Source organism: Poeciliopsis prolifica, unplaced genomic scaffold (assembly GCF_027474105.1).
Source record: "Poeciliopsis prolifica strain line A6 unplaced genomic scaffold, Auburn_PproV2 SCAFFOLD008, whole genome shotgun sequence".
NCBI lineage: Eukaryota > Metazoa > Chordata > Actinopteri > Cyprinodontiformes > Poeciliidae > Poeciliopsis > Poeciliopsis prolifica.
The window spans coordinates 9,075,342-9,100,173 of NW_026562383.1; the positions used below are offsets into that span (position 1 = coordinate 9,075,342).

At 37.9% G+C, this 24,832-nt stretch overlaps 2 protein-coding genes across 7 annotated transcripts; both read right to left on the minus strand.

The window, feature by feature from the left end:
- Positions 1-2,323: 2,323 nt before the first annotated feature.
- Positions 2,324-17,916, minus strand: LOC129361641 (phosphatidylinositol 4-phosphate 5-kinase type-1 gamma-like). 6 transcript variants are annotated; one of them, XM_055032617.1, is made up of 19 exons: positions 17,641-17,916; positions 14,111-14,139; positions 13,846-13,935; positions 13,622-13,752; positions 13,431-13,548; positions 11,932-12,084; positions 10,593-10,892; positions 10,223-10,431; positions 10,063-10,146; positions 9,112-9,160; positions 8,874-8,958; positions 8,600-8,773; positions 7,598-7,754; positions 7,414-7,482; positions 7,243-7,322; positions 6,782-6,897; positions 6,204-6,278; positions 4,794-4,877; positions 2,324-4,675 (listed from the first exon to the last, which is right to left on the minus strand). In XM_055032617.1, the coding sequence occupies exons 1-19, from the start codon at positions 17,732-17,734 to the stop codon at positions 4,673-4,675; spliced, it is 2,100 nt and encodes a 699-aa protein (XP_054888592.1). In that variant the 5' UTR covers positions 17,735-17,916; the 3' UTR covers positions 2,324-4,672. The 6 variants fall into 6 exon arrangements, with proteins under 6 accessions (XP_054888592.1, XP_054888586.1, XP_054888588.1 ...); XM_055032611.1 differs by having other exon boundaries at positions 6,782-7,322; XM_055032613.1 differs by lacking the exon at positions 17,641-17,916 and adding an exon at positions 14,452-14,577 and having other exon boundaries at positions 6,782-7,322.
- A 730-nt stretch (positions 17,917-18,646) lies between these two features.
- LOC129361645 (phospholipid hydroperoxide glutathione peroxidase-like) lies at positions 18,647-22,440 on the minus strand. Its single transcript, XM_055032621.1, has 7 exons — positions 22,323-22,440; positions 21,510-21,604; positions 20,347-20,491; positions 20,110-20,261; positions 19,445-19,469; positions 19,295-19,354; positions 18,647-19,122 (listed from the first exon to the last, which is right to left on the minus strand). Exons 1-7 carry the CDS (start codon positions 22,383-22,385, stop codon positions 19,090-19,092), a joined length of 573 nt encoding a protein of 190 aa, XP_054888596.1. The 5' UTR covers positions 22,386-22,440; the 3' UTR covers positions 18,647-19,089.
- Positions 22,441-24,832: the final 2,392 nt, after the last annotated feature.

Genomic DNA, 24,832 nt, shown 5'->3' on the forward strand with positions numbered 1-24,832 from the left:
CATCCTGTCTTCAGTTCAACCCATGAAATTGGGTTTTGGAGATAAACAGAGTATCCTCAAGTGAAGGCAACGTAAAGGTCCGATACTGCTGCGCCCGTTTTTCTCAACCCTGTTTTTTATTTTTGTTTTTTTCTCTTTCTGTGGGTTTGATCTCTGTACTGAATGAACAGTAAACAGATGTTTCTGAATATTTTTTTTTTTATGTGAAGAAAAAGATACAAGTTTTACGTAATAAAACATTTCGACAAACGTCAACAAAAAGTGAAAATTGCATTTGTCCAGGGATTGTTATGGGAGTTAACGTGTTAAGAGGTTACTGGGCCGTTTCTAAGATTGGTGCTGCTTAAAAGTGGTAGAATTTTATTTTTACATCTGTCTGTCTCTAATTTATACTAAATGAAGACACTAAGAAAACATTAAGTGTCCTTCTACAGAACATATTATTGAGAAATACATCTCTCCCTGTGATCTAGCATCTTGAAAACAGTCTGTTTATCACCAAGAAGTAGCATTTTGGATTGTTCAAACACAATAGTGTTGAAAAATTGAGAATAACGCCCTTTTTTAAAAATCTAATTGTAGACAACTAGGGTTATTTGTGGTGTCATCTGACTGAACAGTTTTGCAACAATAACCTATGCTCAGGATCCAGTTGTACTTGTGGAACAGGAAGCTCTGGCAAACAGATACCCGTGAAAGCTGTTTGAACAGACACAGGAAGGAGAAAAAGGATTATGTGTTCTCAGGATACACATGTGTGTGCGTGCGCGTTTGTACCAGAAAAATTTCATTCCAGGCCAGTTTGTCAGGTGGCTGCTGATCCTTGTCCATCACACATTCCATCATGGCCAGACATGGCTGACTTGTCACCATGAGTGACATTCACAACTTCAACTTCTACATAAAGCACCCCCATCCTCAGCATAATAGATGTGCAACTGGAAACATCTGGCATTCTAAAAGTAGCATGTGCTCATTTGCATGTATTTTCTAAAAGTCATTTTTAAATGTAACTTAACATGAATTTAAATTGTGTTCCTAAATATGTAGAAACTTTAAAATTATATATACACCTTGGGCTACTTTTGGCATTACAACCACAGAGCTCAATGCAATTTGGCAGGACAGCACATCAGAAAATTGATTAAAAAAAACCCTACAGTTTGCTAAGTTCTTTACAAAAACCTCCCTATGCTAAGACTAACAGTATTTGTTGTCCATTTGTAATCATCCCCCCCTTTTTCTCTCTCCCTATAAAAAAATGTGTTCAATGACTAGCTATATAATTTGATTAATTAGCAAATGATCCATCTGTGAAAAATTCAATCTGAGTGAAGGTTCTGAGGTTTGTTAGAAAACATAAGTGAAGAAACAGCATCGTAAAGAGCAGACACCTCAAGAAAAAAGTTGTGAAGAGATTTACTGATTAGATTATAAATTAATACTTTGGAGCGTCTTCAACAATTCACCCAAACAAGTTAAGTAAAGAGACTCAAATTTGGAGCAGTAGCCAAGCGATCCATGGTTATTCTGGGGGAGCTGCAAAGACTAAAAACTCAGGTGAAGGAATCTTTTGACAGAACAATTAATATTGATAATTACTACAAATTTGTTCATAAACAGACGCTAGACTGTTACATTGCTGAAAGACAGTAACAATAATAACCCCATGCAGTTTGCTGTAATCCACACGGGAGTACACAGAATGCATATCAAAGAAGTCGCTCAGATGCAAAATGCCATGTAGCATACCATATTTTTACTTTTTTTTTTTTATGTCACAATTGTAGACTACTTTGCATTATTATATCACAACAAATGTAAAAAAGTGTAACTGGTATGAACACTATGACATGACACAAAGAGTCCTCTTAAGAGAAAGCATTATTGAATCTTTTTTCTATCCATCATCCTTAGGCACTACAGCCTGCAGCTATAAAATATAAAAGCCATACCCACTGAAGTAATAAAGATTTCATATAATTTTTTGTGCATTAACACCTTACTATTATATGGAGGGCTAATGAATGTGACTTTAAATATGAGCGTTTTTATGGTCCATCAAGAACACGATAAAGAGAAATATGGCCTACAGGTGGCTAGTAATTCACCGTATGAGATTGCGAAATTCAATTTTGAAATGTAACAAAGAGGGGTCAATTTTAGATAACAGGAACCAGTGTGTTGATGTAGAATAATCAAGATACAGCAGCAGAGTCCTTTCCAGGCACTGTAGTGCCATCTGGTGGACTGATCTATTTAAACGTAAATGGGAAAAAAAAGTGAACTAGGTGATTTAATGGATTAGAAATAACCAACAATATTTAGACAACATAATTTTATTTTATTTACTTTATCACAGTGATAATCTACAAACACTGTTGCCCACAAACAGGCAAGTCAACATCGGCAGACTCAAATGATACAGTAGAAACAGAAACTCAGACAGGGATTCGGTTCCCTGTTGTTTCAGCAGGTCACGGTTCAAGAAAGACGTATTGCCAAAAAAACTGTCTGGAAAACTGAAGAGTTTCCATTTCTGCATATGTTATGAAGTATCATTCGCCATTAAACAATTGGTCAACTGCATTTTATTTTTCTTGACAGCTAAAGTATGAAAACCAGGTGATTAAAATAAAAAGTAAAACTCAGTCAATTGGAATGCAAAGACACTTTATGTCAGTAACTCCATTCAAAAAGGGAAACTGATAAACATATAAACATACAGAGTATTATCAGCTTGTTCTACTTTGAATTTGATGATTATGAAAGCTAGCTTTTGCTAATCCTGAGGCCTGGAAGAAAAAAATGCTTCTGCTAAAACCCTGACTGGGCGCATACCAGTCAGGACCAGTCTCCCTCTTAGAGACCAGATTCATCAACCCTAGGCTAAACGCTCTCTCTAAATTACCATTTAGCATGTAAATGCAAATGCCAGGTTGTTTTTTGTGTTGGAGTGGCAACCTATCCATGTGACAGACAACCAGGCCTTCAGGACTGCAGGAAGCACCCCACCTCTCATCTAATGACCAGCTGAGATAGCGCAGCCTTGTGTGGACTAGTGGGTATGATTATAAAAATCTAAAATTGTCTTTCTCCACACTTTTTCCTTCCACTCAACTTTCATTTAACGTACTTGGATACAGGCATTTTATTAAACAATGACACATTGTAGTGTATCCTGTTTATAGGCGTCAATAATGAACAACTGTGTGAGCCATCTTCTCCAAGACTGTCCAGGCCATTACATAAATTATTTCTACGATAAAGTATCTTTATTGGTTTTAAGTAGAATTCAGCTTTTCTAAAAAAAAAATAAAAAATAAAAACATTTTGGGTTTCATTAGCTTTCATAAAGTTAGTAAGAATAAGCTTTTAAAATAAATTCTTCAGAGTGCATTAAATCTATGATTTTCACTTTTCAAGCCAAGTTACTGAAATAAGTTGACTTTACACAGATTTCCTTTTATTTATTGAGATGCTGCTGAATTTCATGACTTGTTACAACACCTTTTGAGAATTTGACAAAAAGAGAACATAGGGAAAAATATCAACATGTGCATCTCTCAATCGAACACTGAAGACATGCAAACACATGCACACACAACACAACATGTACACACTTACATGCATGTCCTTATGCACATGAAAACTGATGATTTACAAAAGACATTTTATTATCTTATTTTTTTGTCTCTCCTCCTATCATACTTTTACCCTGCTACTAATATTTGGTATTTACTTACCAATATTTTTTTTGTCCATATTTGAATTCTTAAGTCATATTTTTTTATGCTTCTATCAGGAAAAAATAAGCTAATGAGTTAGTTGATAAGGCAATTTGAACAAAACCACTTGCTTCCAGATCATTTTTTGTTATTGTTATTTTTTTTTTTTTAATGAACCACGACACACCACTGGAGGACCACTGTAAAGGAAATACACTGTGTCTGAGTGTGTGTGTGCTAAGATCAATCATAGACATGGTTAAAGTGCTAAAATCAAATTATACAGAGCTGACTCCCCTCTAGTTAAAACAAATGCACAATGAAGTCCAAGCTAATTACAAGTGAGTCAATAGGAGGAATCGATAACACATATTGCATAGGCAGAGCTGGGGAAAGGAATGTTTGATTCACCTTGCTTCGGCTGCTCCCTCTGCAACCAAGCTGTTACTTATACAGAGACTTTTGGCTTTTAAAAGAATAATAACAGTGGGGTTTGCACTGAAATTAAATTTAAATTAATTGACACAATATTTATGTTGTGGGAGTTAAATTGGCGTTTGAATCTTGACAATGATGATGCTGTTAAAAGCATGAGCTTTATCACAATTGTTCACAGTGCTACTGAGCTGATTGTACTGTAAGATTCATACGTTTCTCTACTTCTGTATGAACAAATTGTCCTGATTGTGGCTACATTGTAGACTTCCACTTTATTAGCAGTAAATCTCTCCGTACATCGGTTCGAATGCATAATGCAAAGCTGCATTCTTTCAGCTGTTTGCCAGATAATAAGATTTCCTATAAGCAAAGCAGACTCCTACATGCAACTTTAGCAGCCAGCAGTAAATCATCAGTGTCCCGCTGCCTTTATCATTAAACCCTCACAGCTTTTGTGTGAGGAGAAAGCCTCTGGCTCCACCCACTGCCGCTGCCTTCGACTGAAATTACTGGAGGAGAAATGGAGATGATTAATATCAGATAAGGGAGAGAGAAAGTCAATTCATAAATCAATTCAGTCGGTATTTTTAGAGTTTATCATAAATCATGGATGGAGTGTTGACTTACTGTTTCACTGTCCACATCTGAGTCTCTTCTGGACTCAGAGCTGCAGTGGAAAGGAGAAAAACCACAGCTCTGGTCCTCCTGAGCCTGCGGTTATACAAAATAACCAGCAGGGGGCAGCAGAAAAAGAAAAAAATAAATAGGTGGATTATTGGGAAGAACAAATTTGAAAACACATTTTATCTACATGTAATGGAATAAAGTTGCATCGTGCATGTCGGTAAGGTAGGGTCAAATTGGTGATTTTTCTTCCTTGTTTTCATACGTCAACTCAAATTAGTTTCAATTACTTTACAAAGAGTCAGTTGTACTAAAGGAAAAGTTCAGGATTTTTGAAGTCAGGTTCTGATAAAAATGGCCTGCACTTGTCTACTGTTTTATCAAGCAGAGAGGACCCCAAAGCACTTCACACTATATTGACAGTAACTGACCCATTCACACACACATATCTACATTTAGAATAATCCAAATTAGTTAGCCTCAGATGGAGGCGAGTCTGACAGGGGCAACACTCAAAGCGACCTTCTGGTCTCCTAAAGTAACTCTGAGCTCAAAAACGTTACATTGGATTAAGGAAATGCTGTATTATAAACCTTATTAATACTTGTCAAATTTCATTAGAGAGATTAATTAGGTAGAAGTCAGACTCAATGATTTTCCTATGTTTACAATCTGCTAAGAAAAAAAAGGTGGAAGGGATTTCTAGTCAAAATATTTTATATAATTAAGTCAATGTAAAAATAAAGAGCATGTTTTTGTTTTTAAAATGGTTTACTTTACTGCTCATGAGAATTGCTTTTCCGTTCAAAGTATTCCCTACATTAATTAAAGATTCAGATGATAATAAACATAAACTTGTATGATGTTTTTGAGACTGGACTTGTTTTAAGGTCCGATTTGGTCTTGAACAGTTTAATCTAAATGTACACAAAATAAAAGCAACCAAAACAGTATTTACTGGAAATAACTCACATTCAACCGAACCTGACTCAAAGATTTCTGAACTAAATTCCTAAATTTAACATATTTTTTCTAAATATTTGATACCACTAATTCCAGGGACTATTAAGAAATACAAAGTGCAACTTTATTAATCAGACAATTCTCAAAACCAGAAGAAAGGGAATCAAAAATATCAAGGGCTCATTAAGAGCTGAGTCAAGCTGCCATTCACTAACTACACATTCACTGGATATTTGTTACATATATATACATGGACCACTTTTTACTGCTGATGAAGGAAATGAAGAGGCAGCTGTTTTCACGTGCATTTCATTTTTCTTTAGCCATCAGCAACAAACAATCCATGAAAACTGGTTTTGTTTTGATCATATTTTAGCAGCAATGCACTGACATATGTGGCAGCAATCCCACGTCTTTCAGGCTACCATAGCTTCCTAGCTAGCGACTTACATTGTAACTTGAACTAGAGTTAAGTTTACGGCGGCCAAGAACTGGAGAATACACCCAGTATCTTCCATCTGCATACTGATGATTGGACACACAGAGGAGCACACAAGGGATGTGAAATGGGTTACACAAGATTATACAGGAAAAAAAAAGAATAAAATGCAGAATGAATGTGGCAAACAAAAAATCAGAACCAGATGTAGTGGAAAGGACAGAACAAATAAAAGCGGAACGATGGGTAAGACTTCATGCTGTGCAGGTTGTTTTTTGGTGATATCAGTTAAAAGCAGGTCACGCGCCTTTTCAGGCATCAGGCTTTAGGAAATAAAGCAGGAAGAACAGCTCCCATAGCGTGCACACAGAGACCTTCTCACCATCACAACTCTACCACGCTATCCTGACTGGACCACTGCAGAAGATACAGTAGATCATACAGAAACAGAAAGCAAGTTATCCTCACTACCCGGTCTTAACTTACTCTCACATAATTGTGGCCTTTTAACTAATTTTGATTAGTTCCTGACCTGTTCTCTGTTTATATATGTGACATAAATATAGAAACATTTGGGGTAGGAACTTACAAAGTAAATGTCAGAGACCTGCACCTCCGCTTCCAAGGAGCTGTGGCTGCTGGACACCGAAAGCTGCTTTTGTGAAGTACGCGGTTCTTCCTGAGGCAACTGGGGGCTTGAAGGGGCTGAAAAGGGAGGCATGGAGGGAAAATGCTGAGAGGAGCTAGTGGATGCGGGGTGAATGGGGGTGAACGCTGAGGCAGCAGTGAGAGCGGAGGCGTTCGGAGACAAACCGGAGAGCTGAACAGATTTTGCGTTTGAGTCAGAGATTGGAGAGGAGAGAGTTAAAGACTGAGCGTTTCCTGGAGAGGTGAGCGGTTTGGTGGACGGACGGATGGATGAAGAAAGCGTAGAGGATGACTGGGCAGCACATTGAGCAGAGGAGGATGACGCAAAGGAAGGAGGAAGAGTAGCGGAGGAATATGCAGAGGTTGAACATGTAGTGCTGGGGGCGGACGAAGCTACTGTACAAGTTTGATGACTGAGTGATTGTTGGCTGGAGGACGTGATTTCTGTCCTCTGCGTCAGCTCCGTACTCTGTGGGATCTTGCTGTTTGAGAAAACGCAAACGAAACAAATGAAATACAGCCAACGTAACTCAAAGAGATACTCTGTGATAACACTTTTTCTGATGTTCATACCTCAGCTCCACTTCCACAGTTATAGTGTCCTGACGTTCGCCGTGAACCTCAACCAGCTCTTTTTGTGATCTTTTTTTTTTTTTTTTTTTAAACACAAGTAAACACAAAGTACGAGTGAGCATTTACAGCGAGTAGGTCTCGTATAATAATACTACTGCTGCTATGCATGGACAACATTTCTAACCTGACTATATTTGGTGAATGCATTTGTCTTCTGGGGCGTGGATGTTCTGGAGTATCAAAGGGAGTGGTTGGTAAAGAGTTGTTAGATGACAGCGTAGTTGCAATAGATGCTGTCGTTGCGTCTTCAAATGACGGAGGGGTGCCAGGCGGCTCTTTACCTGAATGGAGCAAAAATACGATATCAATATCATATGAGCGAGACAAGACAAGTTATTTCTTCACATTTCTTTTTGTTTTTGATTCCAACCATTAAAGTTACACATGCAGCTTTGCACTTCTGATTGGAAGCGTATTGTCAGTCTGCTTAATTCAATCAAAATCTTGTTTTAAGAGGACCAACTGCGTTCTAACTGGATAGTTCTAACAGAATCTTGGTTCTGTAACACTTAGTACAATGGTCTCGAGTTTGACAGCCACACCTACGTTTAGGTGAGGTTTAATCTATGTCTCATCTGACCATAAAGGTTTTCTGCAGAAATCATCCAGTGTGAATCGAGCTTCAGAGTGTCAATTCAAGTGCAAATTCTTCAATCTTGACCAGCACCTTCTTATTCCATATTGATGTTAAAATGGGTTCACAGTGGACAATGACATCCAAACATCCAATTTCCTTTCATCTGGATATATCAACTTGACTCAAATGGGTAAAACTTGTACACAACCGGGTGTTCCAACAGGACAATGATCCCCACATAAATTGCAGAGACACTTCTGACTGGAACTTCAATTTTTGTTTCCCTGGTTTCTACAGCTTCTATTTCTACGCTGCCTTTGCTTTCTTATATATATATTTAGAGACTTTCGTTATATCAGCTAAGCAAGACCTAACCCACTGAGGAGGAAAGTCATCAAAGCTAAGAGTCATAATGTGTTGAGGTAGTTAAATCCATCCATATGTCCCATATTAAATCCTCCCATATTTCCTATCTTAAATCACAGTAAAAGAAAAATACATTAACTTAATTTTTATGTTATTACTATTATTGTTACCAGCATAGCTCACCATTCTCTTCCAGTATAGAAAAGCTGCGGGCTCCTCTGAGGTTCTCCAAGTTCTCCAGGTTTTCCTGCCTTTCGTCAGTCAGTGAGGGGCGTTGACCGGACGAGCCGCCTCCAGCACTGTACTTGGAGCCTGACAGGGCCCCTCGACCTTTCTTAGATGGAGATGGTCGTAATGCTGGAACGAAAAACATGATTTACCTTGAAACCTCTTACAGAACGTCACATGTTCATATCAGTAATCAAAATAAAAACTAGATGTGAAACTTTCAACTCACAGCAGCTTTTCCTGAACACAACTGTGCTGCAGAACTTGAAGAACCGCTCCGCATAGAAACTAGGTCTGTGGACCGACACTGTGTCCTGTGATTCAACGGAAGACAGCAGTGTTCATAATTAAGTCTTGACTATAGAAAGACTTAACACAGTTAATTAGCTTGCATAAATAGACAGCTTAATGTGGATTGGTATAGTCAAATAAAGACATTTCAAAGCAGCCACATGAAAGCAACTTACTCCATCATGGATGAGAGACTTCCAGGAGTGTTCCAATTTTTTAATCAGTCTGTCAGACAAGACAATTAAATTTAATTATAAACTTCCAAAAGTGCAATGATGTGTATTTTAAATTATATTTAAAAGAATGGCTTTTCATTTGTTCCCTGGCATCCTCTTACAATATTGCATTGCTATTTAAAGTGAATTGCAAACCTATACTAGTCATATCAAGTTGTCACATATCAACCGGAATGATACACAGCTGCTGGTTGGGATTTTTTAGCAAATAAAATCCTATAAATGTGTCGTATGTTACAGAACCTTTTGCTGCTGCAGTTGCAGCTGCAGTGTGTGTCTCTACTAGCTTTGCACACCCAGAGCCCAAATCTTTTGCTCATTCTTCTTTCCAAAATAACTCAGTCAGATTGGATAATGAAAATCTGTGACTGCAGCTTTATTTCCAACATGTCTGCTGTGTTCCCAACTCTTAATAATGCTCTTTCTTTTCATACATATTCTCTAAAAGCACCCAAGGTTACACAAAATTTTATTTAGGCTAACAGAGTTAATCATAACTATTTTCTATTTTTTATTTTCTTCCATTTTTTGAATATGTCATGCCTCAGTTACTGCCCCTGTTAGTATAAATACACATACACAAAGGTGAATTTTGTCATTTATGTCTAGATTTGTTTCAATATTTAACTTTACATCAAGGGTATTGTGCATATTTTAAATTCAGATTCTTCAGGAGTCTGCTAATGAGTTAATTACTGGATCTGTGCTGAATTCAGGTCAGCAGCACTTGAGGACTGATTTTAGATAAACTCCCAAAAAATTATTTTGCGCTTTTTAAATTGACATCATTTTCTGTGTTGTAAAAAATGCATGATTCAAGTTGGTTGATTTTTAGTCTCCTTTCCTGAGTGTCATGGTAATTAAAATGCATCAAATAAGTTCATTTTCTACCTGTAGGACTGCAGAATGTCAATAATCCCAATGAACAGCAGGAGGCGCTCTCCTTTACTTCCCATTGCTGGTATACCTCCCATACTAGATAAGAAAAATAATTTTCCATCAGGTTTAAATGCTGTAGAATGATGATGGTCATTATGAAATAGGGACATACGTGTCATCATGTTCCAGTGCGTCCCTGCATGTGGACCCGCCCTGTATGGACTCCATAGCAGTGGAATAGAGAGCCCTCTGTCCTGCAGGCTTCTTCTCGTCGCCGCCTCCTGCTGGTGAGCCCTGGGACTGAATTTCTTTCTCTGCTAGGGTTTGGTTGTGAACGCCAAGCAGCAAACTGTAATCCATGATTTTAAAACTTTCCAGAACCTACAAAGAAACGAAGTGAGTTTTGAGATGTTCTCTTACAATATAATAAAAATGTTTCAAGGGAATTTAAACAAAATGTTCTTTGTTGCAAAACCTGCTTTCATTTTTTTACTTTATCTATTAACCCATAATGCCCTCCCCCCTTTTGCTATCTTTCTCACCAGGCAGTCCCGTTGCAGTGTTTTGAGCAAAGCGCTGTACATTTCCTGATCCAAAGTGAGGCCTTCCGGAACATCACTCAGAAAATCCAGGTCTTTAAACGTGGGCTTGGACTTCTCCCTTTCCTTCTTGGATGCTTGCCTCTTATACGTCGAGCCCTTGAGGTCGAATTTGAGGTGCATGCGAACCGAGCGTGGCAATATATTGTTCATCACAATTATTCGAATGTTCTTGCCTCCACTCTGGACGCAGTAAAGGCCAAAAAACTTGGGCAGCAAAGTGCGGGGGTTCTGGTTCAAGTTCTGGTCGACAGGGTGAAGGACAAAGGAAAAGGAAAAAGGAAACAAAGCATATTAGTGGTAAATGGGCTTACGTTCCATTGGGGTTTGCACCTGCCAGATAGCGTGACCTCATCGGGCCACAGCACAAGCCTGTGCGCACACTTAACTCCTCACTGAGAACTGAGCATGTCTGTGAACTTTGACCCACCACAAAGTCACCTACTGATGTCACAGCTGACAGGGAGCCAGCATCAGCGGTGGGTAAAGAGGATAAACATGACTAGAAGATTCTGTTGCACTGCTCCTCTTGAGTAAGAGGCCATGTACACAAACAGCTCACTATCCCTATTGCTCTCAAGAAATGTAATAGGCTTAATTGTGTGTTTTGAAAAATTATTTGCCTTCTTACAGATTTCTTCTGTTTTGCTTGCTTATCACACTTGAATCACAAATACCAATATCAGAAAAAAGATAACCAGAGTAAAAGCAAAATGCAGTTTACAAATGGTGAATTAATTTATCAAGAGGAAAAAGTGGGCAAGCCACTCTGGTTCTTTATGAAAGGGTAGCTGCCCACCTAATATCCATGGTAAGTTTTACAGACACTGCGGCAGTAACGCAGCCCCTGACCATCATACTATCACATAATGGTTCATTTTCAACTGGAACCATCACGTTATTTTTCTGAAATGCTTTCTTAGTTTTACTGTGCGTGCAATAGGATGTACACCTTCCAAAAAATCACCTTTGTCTCTCAAAGAAATTTTTTTTTTTCCTAGAAGTCTTTGGGATCATCAAAGTATGTTTTGCCAAATGATTAGTCACCAAAAATGTGGTTAATTAGTTAATTTATAAATGTACTGGGTAGGGGAGGTTATATAGTTATTTTTCCCCATAATAAATAAATTAATTAATAAGGTTAATTACACTACAAACTGATATTTGTATTTACTCAGATATATATTTCTAATATTTAAATTTCTTTGATATGTGTGTCATAAATATCAAATATAGGAAGGCCTACTAAGAATACCTTAAAACACAAATCCTATTTTCTTACCATGTAATATCCAGGGAGCAATTTCTGCAGAAACTCTGCCTCCTTGTGCAGGACGGTTTTGATGATAAACTCGTCATCACTGGTCACATAGAATATGGAGCCGCTTGCTCCCGGATTGCTCAACTCAATCAGTGGCTCATTACACAGGGAGTACTAGACAGAGAAATGGAGGACAAAGGTTAAAATTCGACCTGTCAAGCCTGCCGCTTAGACTCATCGTCTGAAAGTAAAAATAAAGACATGTATGGAAGTGCATTGCTGTCACGCAGAAAAAAATAAATAAATAATTTGAGCGCTATCGCGTCATAACATGATACGTACTTTGTTTAGACGTGATGCGTATCTTGTTAAAACGTGAAAGCACATTAGAAAACATATATGAGAAAAACACCTGCATTTACTCTGAATTTCTTCTTATACATGGATTGTTTGGTAATGGAAATGTGACCTGAGCTCGGGGTAATTTTACATGTACTTTGCCAAATTAATTCAGTATGTATTTATCAGAAAACATGAGATAATACTCCTCCTCAATGGGCACAGTAACAACAAGAAGACAAACAAATTACAGTATGTGGGCCATCTGCTGTCACAACTTGGAATTTAACAGGAAAGCTTTTCTCTTCTAATCCCTATTTGGCACAGACCAGCTGCTTAAACGTGTTGCTGTCACTGTGGGGCCACAGGTGCACCGTGATATGCATGATCCTCATAGGCTTGTGTAACAATATGGCTCTGAAGGTTTTCATGGCAAGTTTGCATGCAAATGTGGATTCTGAAAAGTAAACCACCTGCTACAAAAAATATAGCATAATTTAAAATAAACCTTTTTATTATTGTTTGCAGCTTAAAGAGTATGTTTTTTTGGGGGCCGTTTACGTGGTTTAATCTCAACCACCAAACAGAATGACAATAACAGTGCAAATATTGTGTCAATACAAAGTCTTGGAATTTGTCCCCTTTATCTTTTTCTATTTGCAGCCTGAACTTTTATTCCCCACCTGAGCTGTGCATCTTAGCAGCTCCTCAACAGCTCCCAGAGCATGAACTGCTTCTCTAATTCATGCTCTCTTTGTTCAACCTGTCAGTTTAAAAGAATGACTTTGGTAGTTATACAAAGCCACACTATTTCAAATTGAAGATATTTGGTTGCGAGGTGTTCAAAGCTTTGAATGTTGTTTTAAAATCTAGTCAAATTATCCAAGCTGGTTTGGGGGTTACTGTTTGTTCACTAATGCTCTCTAAGAAATCTCTAAATCGTTCACAGACCAAATGAGTTTATGCTGAAATTAAATTAGGCCATTTAGGTAATTTGAATGTATTTAAGAAGAGAGGCTGGAATAAAAGTGCATGTCAACCTTTTTAGATTTTTATTTACAAAAAATGGTCACAATCCTTCACATAAACTCCTGATCAATTATGTTGAACTTTTAGATTATCACTTTGTGTACCAAAGACTTGTAAGCCAGTGTATAATATGGATTATGTAAAGATCTCACCAGGTAGTCATCTGGCCGGATCCCAAACAGCTCTCTGAAGTAGCGGAAGGCCACGGGGGCGTAAGTTTTGAACCTGAAGTCTGGGTAGTGATGGGCTGGAGTGAGATTACTGCCTTCACTGAAAGGGATGGTTAGGATCAGTAAATTTAATATAAATGAAAATAATAAATATGACCCTGATCTTCACCCACCTAGGGAAGAAGATGCTTTCCACCACGTAGAAATCCTGCATGAGGACATCTCTCTCAGGCTTGGAGCTGAGGTTGCCAACCGTATATCCAATCCCCAGCTGGATCGCCCCTTTCAAGGCAGAAGAGGTGGTCTGAGGACAGAGAGCGGAGCGTGAAGGTGAAAAGTAGCTAAGAAGGGAAGTAAGAGGGCCAAGACAGTTTAAACAAACAAAATAAAAGTTCACTTTTTTATATGTTGTCTCTCCATGGGCATCTACTCTCCTGTGGCCGATCTTCTTCTCACGACTTGGTTCTGTTCCAAACAGGGAAGGCATCTAAAACCAGACACAAAGCAAACAAATCCATTGTGATTGTGACAAAGATAGCACAAACGACTTCTAATACCCCAAAAAGGTTGAGCTGAATTATGAAAGAATGTAAAACAGAAGCTAGAATAAGTCCTAAGGACAGATGAGACGGTCAGGTGTATCATGTGAAGTCGCCTCTCACCTCTGTTATTTGAGCCTTCTGGGCTGAATCTGTAGACACAGAGGAAAGAAAGATCAAGAGGTGCCTACATCAATGCATTATTAAATATTATTTGTTATTTATCGAGGGATTGCAGCTCAAAATTCAAGCTTGTGGTGTTGGTAAAAATCATCCAAGCAAATTAAATAAGCACAAAGCAGAACAAGAGGCTTCTCAAGTTGGACAAACATTTAATATCCCCACAAGGGATATTTACTGAAAGATACATACAACAAAAACTCTTAATAATACCTTAACTTCAAAAGAGCTAACTTAACGTCTTTTGCTACCCTTGCTCCAGGTAAATTGGTGATTTAACTCACCAGAAGAAGAGTTCACCACCTATAGGTTGCAAGATTTTTGAAGATCCAGAAAAAAAAAGAGAAAAATTGAGCCGAAAGAAAAATCTCTTCTCAGCCTCGACGTCTTCTGTTTTCTATTTCTGGATCAGTAAGATTTGTAGATTTGTGCAGGCAAGGTAAAAACTCTATTGGATTGACTTCCTGCCTAATCTGAGAGCAGTCATTGGCTGGATGCTGCAGATCACTTCACCAACCAATCACAATCAAGGATTAAAAAAGTCTTTCCACCAGACAAGATAGACCAATCTAGATGCTGTGTGTGTGTGTGTGTATGTGGGACCATTAGACAGGAAGAGGAAGTTAATCAGAAAGACAGCACCTTGTGCATCAAAGTACTGTATGTTTTATGTCTTATGTGCTATCTTTTATGGTGTGTGAGGTCATAAGAGGGAGATTAAGGTTCCTAATGGAGCTGAGTTGATGAATCTTTAAGCCATGAGAAATGAACACAAAGAGACTGTAGCAGATGGTGCTGCCCTACTGGAGGCAATGTGCAATAAATGATATGCTGAAAAAATAACTTTTTTGCTTGGGTTAGCGAGTGCCAATACATCTTTGATGTCATTATACAAATCAAATATTAGCAAAAAAATAAATAAATTCACTGAAATGCAACTTATGTATATGGTCTGAAGACTTCTTGGAATCAATATCTGACATTTATAAATAAATATTGACTGTGAAGTGGAAAGACACACTTATATGGTTTTATAAGTGAAAATGTGGAGAATGTTCAGTGCATCAGAGAGGAGCAGCAGCCACTCCATTCTGATACCAACAAATAAAGTTCTGTGTACTGATATCCTTCAGAGTCAGCTAATAGTATCTACCAATGTATAATTTGATCTCATTGTAAATCCAGGTGTTCTGATATTAGGGAACAAACAGTATGAGGACCAAGAAACACAATAATTGGTAAGAGATAAAGCAAGAGAAAACCAAAACCAGCATTTTGTTTTAAAGTAATATCCCAACATCATGGAGTACTGTTCATAATTTGAAAATGGAAAAAGTATGGAACAAATGCAATCCTATCAAGACATGATGATCCTACTAAGACCATCATGGTAAGACCTGCATTTGTGAGCATTTCTCACATGAGCAGCAATGGGGCTCATGTTAACTTTTAAGGAGGTGCAAAAATCAACAGCTCAGATCAAGGAATCAGTCAGTAGGACAACTATAGGGCTAAACAGGCACAAATCTGGTCTTGAATGAACTGTGGCAACAAGTGTCATCAAAAAATGGTTACAGTAAATCCCATTCGAAATTTCTATATGCCATGTAAGGAACACACCAAACATGTGGAGAAATGGTGAGCTGAGCCCTACATGCAAAACTTTGTGTGGTATCACCCACTAGAGGCAGATAAGCTGGGCAGATAAGACGATGGATCCAGATAAATAGAGGAGAATCCCGGAAGTAACCTGTTGAAAGCTCAAAAAAACTCGAGTGAATGTTTACTATTCTTATTTTTTTTCTTATTGTAATAATATTCTTTGGGAATATCATACATTTGGGAAAAAAAACATGCGTGTTTATGTATTTGGCAGACACTTTTAAACAAGGTACTTACAACTGAATAACTCACAAAAAAAAAGTCCAAATCAAAGCTAACAATAACTTAACCTGACTATTAAAAGGTGGTAGTCAGGTTCTTTCAGAGATATTAGAGGTGACAGTAGTGTACAGTTAGAGGGGTGGAAATGGTAAGTGCCAGAATATGAATATTCTCTAAAAAACTGATCTTTAGTAGTTCCTTGAACAAAACTCAGATCTTCAGGAGTGTCCCAACCCTAGCCTAGCATATTAGCATGCACTCATAGACTTCATGTATCCTGTTGTGGCAACAGAAGATATATCAGAGGATTACAGCAACTGTTATGATGAACAGATTTATTGACAAAACATAAAAAGATCATGAAAATGACTAAATAATACAAATTTCAAACTCCAACTTTGCGTACACAATTAGAAATTAGAATTAGAATAAAACTATTTGAGAATCTAAAATCAATGTGGTTATTTTAAGTCCAATGAGGCGAGTCATCGTCCTTTGATTGATTTGCATGGCTTTTGTAGCCTCCTTTCAGCAGACGTGCCACAAAGCGCCTCATTTTTACACCAGAGTGCCCACACCTGTAACCTGCAGATTAATGCAGGAACAGTGAGTGTAGGACATGAACACAAACATTCTCGGCGGGATTAGGGTCAGAGCAGAATAAATGTGTCAGTGAGCAGCAAGCAACAAACACTACAACATCACTGTCACGGTCCAGCTGAGCTCAGTTTCAAAGTTTATGCACTAACACAAAAAGCGAACAGAGACATCTCAAAATGATGACAGAGTGATAACATATTTTGGGAGCTCTCAAGTGCGTCTTCAAGGCCTATATGTGTGTGTGTGTGTGTGTGTGTGTGTGTGTGTGTGTGTGTGTGTGTGTGTGTGTGTGTGTGTGTGTGTGTGTGTGTGTGTGTGTCATAGTTAAGAGGATTAAATCTGCCTCTTATCAGCTGAGAAAATGGCGGGTCTGTAGCTATGACAGTAATGTAACACTGAACATAGGTAGATTTTGATCCCCTTGCTCTCTGAAGGTGAATTTAACATGTTTTTATTAAATTATCAACCGAGCAAGCATGGAGCATCCTCGGCATAGATGAAACAATAAATGTAGCCTATGCCCATCCATCCATATCTGCAAGAAACTGAAGTATGATTTATGTTAAAATCCTATATCAATAAAGGCATCCTTCAGATTGTCATGAGATGAGAATTGCAATGATAGCAGCACATGTCACAGAAAGATGCAGCTTCTATTTTTAATTGAGTGTATTGATGTTTTCATAGGTAGAATGGTCCCATGTTCAAATAGGTAGGTATTCTGCCTCCTCTCATCATGTGCACACATTCCCAAACAGACACAGGACACGGGGTGCATGGAGCTACTGACAACTCCTGCTGCAGAGAAATCTGCATAGCTATCAAGACAAGCCATTTATTTGATCCAATAATGCTTTTTAAAGTGTTGTACCTTATTCAAGCTGCTTATTTCACATCTACAAATAATTTTAAAAAATAAACAAATTCTACCAAAATGCTCCTATGAGATCTTGACATCGCATTGAACACATTTAGGCTCCAATACCTACCAGTGTCCTCAAAGTCAAGCTGCAGACTGGATCCGGCGGCCGCTGCCTCTGTCGGGCTTCCATCACTCCCGATTCCCGCAGTCGCTGGGTCCATGTCCCGCACCGCTCCTTGCGACGACGCGCAACCCTCGTCTGCCTCGAACGGAATGAGGTGCAGCGGGACTCGCCGCTAAACGGCCGGGCGTCTCATCTTACTCTGCGTTTCCCGGTTCAGCTGCAGACGACGGCATCACTCTCCGGTCAAAGCGTTTTTGTCGCTGGATGTTCTTGTTTTTTTTTTTTTTTTGGGGGGGGGGGCGACGCTGTCATCCTCAGAGCCAGCGGTGCTGATCATCTCCGATGCTGTTGTGCGTCATCCTCTTCACGCAGCGGCTGCATCAGTCCGAGCTAAATGTGCAATCGACTGCGCGTTTTTCCATTATGCATTCGGAGGCAATGCAATGTTCTAAATAAAAACTAAGGTTTGTGGTGTGAGGTTACATCCGAAGCCAATGAGAAGCCCAACATGTTTTTTTAGCCTCTCACTACAAGCGTAGCCCATCTGTCAATTATCTCTGAAGTAGTAAATACCTCAAAACAGATCATGCTCCACATCTCCAAACTGAGACTGATGTGCAACTCCAGCAAAACCACGTTCCGGGTTTAGAGATGGAGCAAATATAAATCTTTATATACAGCCAAGGGCAATTTCAGCTCAAAATTCAGCCAAGAGGTTAAAAGATATATAGATATAAAAAAAAAGAAAAGAAGAAGCTGCTATCTTGTCAGCCTGGTTTGGTCAACTAACAGTATAAATATTAAATGTCAAAAGTCTATTTCTCAAATAAAATATTTGGAAAGCCTATGAATAAGCAAAAACAAAACAAAACATGTTATCAAATGTAATTGGAGACATTTTTTATTTTAATTTGTAAATGTAATAAAAAAAACTGTCAGATGCAATTGTCTAATTTTTGCTGCAAGACAAAATTCACATATAGGTAAATAAATTAATGCAACACCAAAAGAATGTTCAAGACAGCATTTAATCTTTTCATTTTATTCCATAAGTTACCAGTGTACGTTCCAACGAGTGTTTTGACAAGTGCAAGATAAACTAGCTGCACAAAAAGCCAAGTTATTTGTAGCATTTGTTCTAACAAAACAAATGTAAGTGAACTCATTAAAAAACAAATAAATCGGGATGGTATTTGGACTGAATAAAAAGGAATGGCTGTTTATAGTGAAATCCATGATGCAATCTCTCTATATTGGCTATATCCTCTCAAGTGGTCTTTACAAGGTTTGAAGCGAGCTGTTTCTGGAAATAAGTTGCACGCTGGGGGTCATCAGGCCCTGTCCCTCCCAAGTTTGGGTTTACAGACAGGTCCATCACTGGTCCAGATACACACGCACAAATACCGTGAAGTTCACATGAGAGGTCAGGCAATAGAGGAACGCAAAACAGTGTTACATGTATGGGGGCAGATCCTTTTCCACCACCTGCACAGAGAAATGTGTTTGAGTTTCAAAGAAAAGTGTTTATTGGTTCTATGCTTTCATCAAGACAAAGGTTTTGAGGGTTGAGATTTGACAAAATGTAAGACCTCTAGCTCTAGCATCATGTGAATGATGCCATATACAGAAATATGTAAACACAGCTGCAATGGATTACCTCTGGATCGTCAGTTGGACCGTATCTCTTCACCACCTCCCCACTCTTGTTTATCAGAAACTGCAGAGAAAGGGAAAAACTAAATAAATCACAGTTAACACACTTGGTCGAAGAAAATTTTTGTGAGCAAAAAGCCCATTTCCAATTTACCTTTGTGAAGTTCCACTTGATGTTACTGTTGGTAGAAGAAATGGATATGAATTACAACCAAACCTTTATAGTTATGTACAGGAGTGTTTTAAATAACAGTATTTTAAAAGTATAGCTTTAGGATGACTGCTAAAGCTATCATCCTTAAGCAGTCATCCTATCATAAATATCAGCTTACTTTTGAATTTAAAGAAGCTTTTAATGGGTATTTTTAAAAGCAAATAGAAGTAGGAAGGCCCTGCAAAAACTTTCACATTTCCTTAGAAATCCTCAGGATCAAGCAGATAGAGATAATCTGGTAGTTGCAATGATTCATTACATCAGAAATGGAGTTACGCAATACAACCATGTGAAACTCTTAATACCTCGCATATTAACAAATGAAAACTGAATTCATTCATACAGCGCACTTTTAAAAGCCCTTTTGTGTTTCACAACAACATATTTAAGGCCTTCTCTTGTACATGATTAATAATAGCTACGACTCAGGTTATTTAACTCTGGTTTGCGTAATTCACTCGTCTGTTACAACAGCGATTTAGCAGAGATACATTGCCTTGAGGATTAGGTTTAGGGAAAAAGAGACATAATCACAGGTAAAGTAGTGGCTTGAACCTGCTTTAGACTATGATCACAAAGAAAAAAAAAGTAGAAAACTGACTTACTTTCCAAACAATCCCTTTCCTTTGGGCTGTGCCTTCATCCATTTCCACAGAGGGTGAGCATTGTCTCCATTTACCTCAATCTTACTAAAGAGGTCAAACTCTGCGTTGTAACCTTTAGCAAACTCCTTAATCTCGGCTTCGGTCCCCGGTTCCTATGTTACAAAGAAAACAAAATGATAAAGTATAAAAGCATTCAGAAAAATGGTGCCAGCATCAGTTTTATGATGCATTCATTACCTGTCCTCCAAACTGGTTACATGGGAAGCCCAGGATGCGTAAACCTTCCTCAGCATACGTAGCGTGCATTTTCGCAAGCTGAGTGTAGTTTACCTTCGTCTTTCCTCATTTAGAGGCTACATTTACAATGATGCAAACATGGCCCCTGGCAGAAAAAAGAAAAGGTAAAAGTGTTGGAACAAATATGTCACTGCAGGTATAATTCCACAAAGCTGCCTGCCTTAAACCCAAATATTAGTAGTCACAATTCCTGAATAATGAGTTATTTTTTATCCCCTCAACTACTTGAGAAAGAAAGCAGTTTGAAAACAGTTGTCACAATTAGAACTAAGATGGTAGGAGTATCACGATATGACCCAACCCTGGGTAATAATACCATAGTTACAAGTTAATAAGTAGCTCCACAATCATCTTAAACTAACATAATATGAACTGCTGTTATTTAACAACAGGCAAGCAACAACTATTCATGTTGCTTTTGATTTTTAGCTTGCATGTCTTAGTCATGCATGGATATGAACAAAACTAAAGAATAAATACTGGCTAAATTTATTAGATGTTCAAATAAATATGCTCATTATGCATAAAATTATCCCTCTACTCGTGTTCACAATCTTTACGGAGTAAAACAACAAGCCGATATTAGCGGGTTAATCAGTTACGGTATCTGAAAGTGTGATGAGCATTTGATGAGCATTTGGTTACTTAATCGATGTTGCTTGCAGGTTGTCAACTTTAACTCCAACTATCAATAACAATGAAGGGTGGGTTGCACGCAATGTCTGTCTTATGTGACTAACAAATTACCTCAGGACAGACAGATTTGTCTTCTGTGTAAATGAAAGTTTCACTTTGAAATAAAGAGAAACATTTTTAAGCAATAAAAAAAAATTGCTTAAAATTTTTAAGTACAATAATGCATGCATATAACCTGGTGTATTGGTAACCTTTTTGCAAACACAGTTTGTTTAGTTTCCCTGAGGACAAGTTGCTTGTTTCCCCCAAAATCCACCAAAAAGTGGATCAGACACATATAGGCCTACTTTAAAACCTGGTCTAAAATCAATTTACATGTACAAATAGACTACATATTGCCAAAATTACATCAGAAATTGGAACTTTAAGGTATAGCTGAACTTCCAGGTGTAGCAAATGCATTTTACCTGTATTTCTCCAGAGACACCTCATTCCCGTCGATGTCTTTGGCAGAGAACTCGTAGATAGACTTGGCAGTTTTCCAATTATCCACCTGAGCACACTGAAAAATGAAGTCATATTACATGGTTATGCGAAGAAAAGGCAGGGTTGGATCTTCCCCTTGCCCTTTAGCACTGACTAAAGGGCAGGAGTGAGATTAAGTAAGAAGATGAATCATATTTTCTTGCGAGTTCACCAGTTCTCATTTTCTGCGCACTATTTGTGTCATCGTCCGCACGGTGCGGACAAGGGGCTGAAAAGGCGCAGAGATTTCGGTGTTAACATCTCCAGTGGCTCGTAATCTCCACTGATTACGAGCCACTGGAGATTTTAGGTTAGCAACGAAATAACAAAGAGGAAAATAACAGGATTGGGCATAAACGGAAGAGCTTTGTTGTTTTACACCACGGATTAAAGCAGGTGCAGCGGATTATTTAAACGCTCTACAAATCAACAAAACATAGCGACGCTGACGTAACACGGAAACCTTCAATGGCTCACTGGAAAACGCATTTCATACAAAAGCACGTCCAGAATATTCTAACTCAGAACTTGCAATATGCCCAATTTATCAACGAAAGCTGCAGCTTTTGTCGTTGCTGCAGCTTCAAGCTAGCGATAACAAACGTAACATCGGACTCATTTGAGTGCTGCACCGAAACAGTCCTGAATGTGACCTACATGCGGTCTAACATTCAGGCGGCTAAAGGTTTTAGTATCACTTCCTATCGAAAGTAAAAGATTCAGGATAAGTATTTCAGACAGAATTGTATACTCACCATAGCTCTGACTAGTCCCCGGCTCCCCACTACACCTAGCAACACTGTCGCTCGAAGCCACATAATGGCCCCTCTTATCACATGACCTCCTTGTCTCCTCCCATTCACAATTCTCTTAGCTCCGCCCACGGCCAACCACTGGCTCCAACCGACATAGTTTCTGTAAGTAAAATGGCTTAATTCAGCTTCGAGGAATATAAAAAAAGTAGGGTTGTCATTTACTAATAAATAAACCACCAGATACACTCTGTTTTTTCTCTACTTTCTGCTTCTCTTTTGTACCATTTGGGTGTTTTTGTAAATAGTCTTAACCCAGGATCACTTAAAACTGTGCCCAGGATTACGAAGCAATGTCCATATAAGAATCTCCATGCCAGTAATTTGAGCAACAGGACACAGTGGCGGAGCTAGACTTTTTTTCAAGGGGTGGCCAAAGGGTGAGCAAGGCTTTATCAGGGGGGTCCATATACAAATGGACCGTTCCATGGAACGAAATGAAAAAATATTTGTTTCCTTTCGTTCAAAATTAATTAATATAACTAGTGAGGTTATAATTCAAAGCTTTCATATGACATAGCCTACTTACATTTCAGTCATTATAAAACTTAATGGTTTTTCACATATTCTTACCACACATTTCAAGCAAGAGCTGGGAGATATAAAACATTACAGGGCAGCATGTGCACTTGTAGCAGTTGCAAAATGGAGCACACGGGACTTAGGATCTGCGTCAGTTTAGTATAACACGTGGGAGGACAACTGAACAAATATTAATTGTAAACAGAGTATGTGTATTATTTTCTGTAAGATAACATTTCTGTCTTAGAAATCACTTTTCTTTTTAACTGTCCTCAAACTTGACTTAAGGTCAATTTTGAATAACTTATCATTTATTGAGATGAAGCTCTATATACAAATGTGTAGGAGAGGATGTTTCATCCGTTGAACAGATAGGATAAGTCATAGAGTCTCAGCCCTTTTTACAACAGAAGAAAACAAGTGTTTCAAGTCCTGCAAAAACAGTCTTTTATATTTTAATTAAAAGTAGAATATCTGATTTATATTCTAATTAAAAGTAGAATATCTGAGCTAACAGTCAGATCCAAAAACCCAATTCACATATTAAGGATTGAAAACAGAGAACATAATAGGTTGTTGCACAACCAAGTAACGACTTCTACCCAAGAAAGTTGTGTAACCACAAACCAAAAAATGTTAATGAAAACATTTCACAAACTGTCTTGTCGTTGAAGTTTGATGAGGTGAGGTTTGTTCTGTTAGTTCTAAAGAAAAATAACAGACATAGATATATAGAAATAGTGGATTTCATGTTTCAACGTGTAAACAAACTATGCTGCATTGTGTGGAACATGACAAAATAAATACTCCTCCTGTTCAACAACGTGTGAGTACTCATTGCATGAGTAAATGTGCCAACGGAGTACGCTAAGGTCAAACCGTGCAATCAGCCCACACCCACAAAAAACCCCAAAAAACATTATTTTACATGTCAGGCTAAACAGACCAGATTCAGCTCATGTTCAAATTCAGAATAACAAAAAAACTGAAGAAAAACAGCTAAGATTTGGCCATGAAGAATAGCTTCATGTTTTCTAACAACCAAACATATCATATCAACACAAACTCTGCACAATAGCTGTCAAAGATAGCGGTAGAGGAGGAGTGATGGTTTGGGCTTGCCTTTTTTGTTTTGATAACAATGCTCTCAAGCATATCATGAAATCTACAACAGAGTGACTGAAAAGCAGAATCTGAATTAAAATCAACTCAGCAATAATACTCAGAGAAAATTATGCTTGTTATATTTACTTCAGTTAAAGTGTTATATTTTATTGAACATATCACAAAACATTTAGATTTCAAGGGAAATATGAAAAACAAAAGAAATATTCAATGATAAAAAAAAACAGACAAGTGTTTGTATGAAATACTGGACTTAAAGATAATTTATAAGCATAATGCATACATGTATATTAACATAATTCTGTTATGTTTAAGCATCTAACACTAGAAGTTATAAGTCTATTGAACAACCTGCATATCGATTTTCATATTCAACTGCGCCACTGTACAGCCCCCCCGTTATCCTGTCGATTACAAATAAAATTCAATGCAACTCATTATACTGAGAAGTCATCTTCTCAATTATCTACAGTCATCTAAAGAGAGTCAATCTCTTTAGTAATTACAAGTACACATCAAATATATGAAATGGTGTAATTAATCTTAATTCTTCAATTGAGACCTTGCAAAACTTTATGCTGCTGAAAAATATTTTTCGTCATCAAATGTGCAGTTGCCATCCTCTTCCAAAAGAGGGCATAATAGCACTGCTTTCAAAGTAGTGCTGCCATGGATTAATAATTATGTTTATAGAAAATTTAAAGGTAGAAGAAAAGGAGTTTGGCAATTCAAGAAAGAGATTTTAAGACTGCAGTGATATTTTCTGGAAACAAAACTAATCGTTCACCCAAAAGTGTCAGAATAAA

Excerpts from the sequence above, each read along its gene's own strand:
- LOC129361641 (XM_055032611.1), bottom strand. The coding sequence starts at position 17,734 with ATGGACCCAGCGACTGCGGGAATCGGGAGTGATGGAAGCCCGACAGAG. Across the intron at positions 13,936-14,110 it reads AGAAGGCTCAAATAACAGAG|ATGCCTTCCCTGTTTGGAAC; the intron begins GTGAGAGGCGAC and ends GTCTGGTTTTAG. Across the intron at positions 7,323-7,413 it reads ACTGTGGAAGTGGAGCTGAG|CAAGATCCCACAGAGTACGG; the intron begins GTATGAACATCA and ends TTTCTCAAACAG.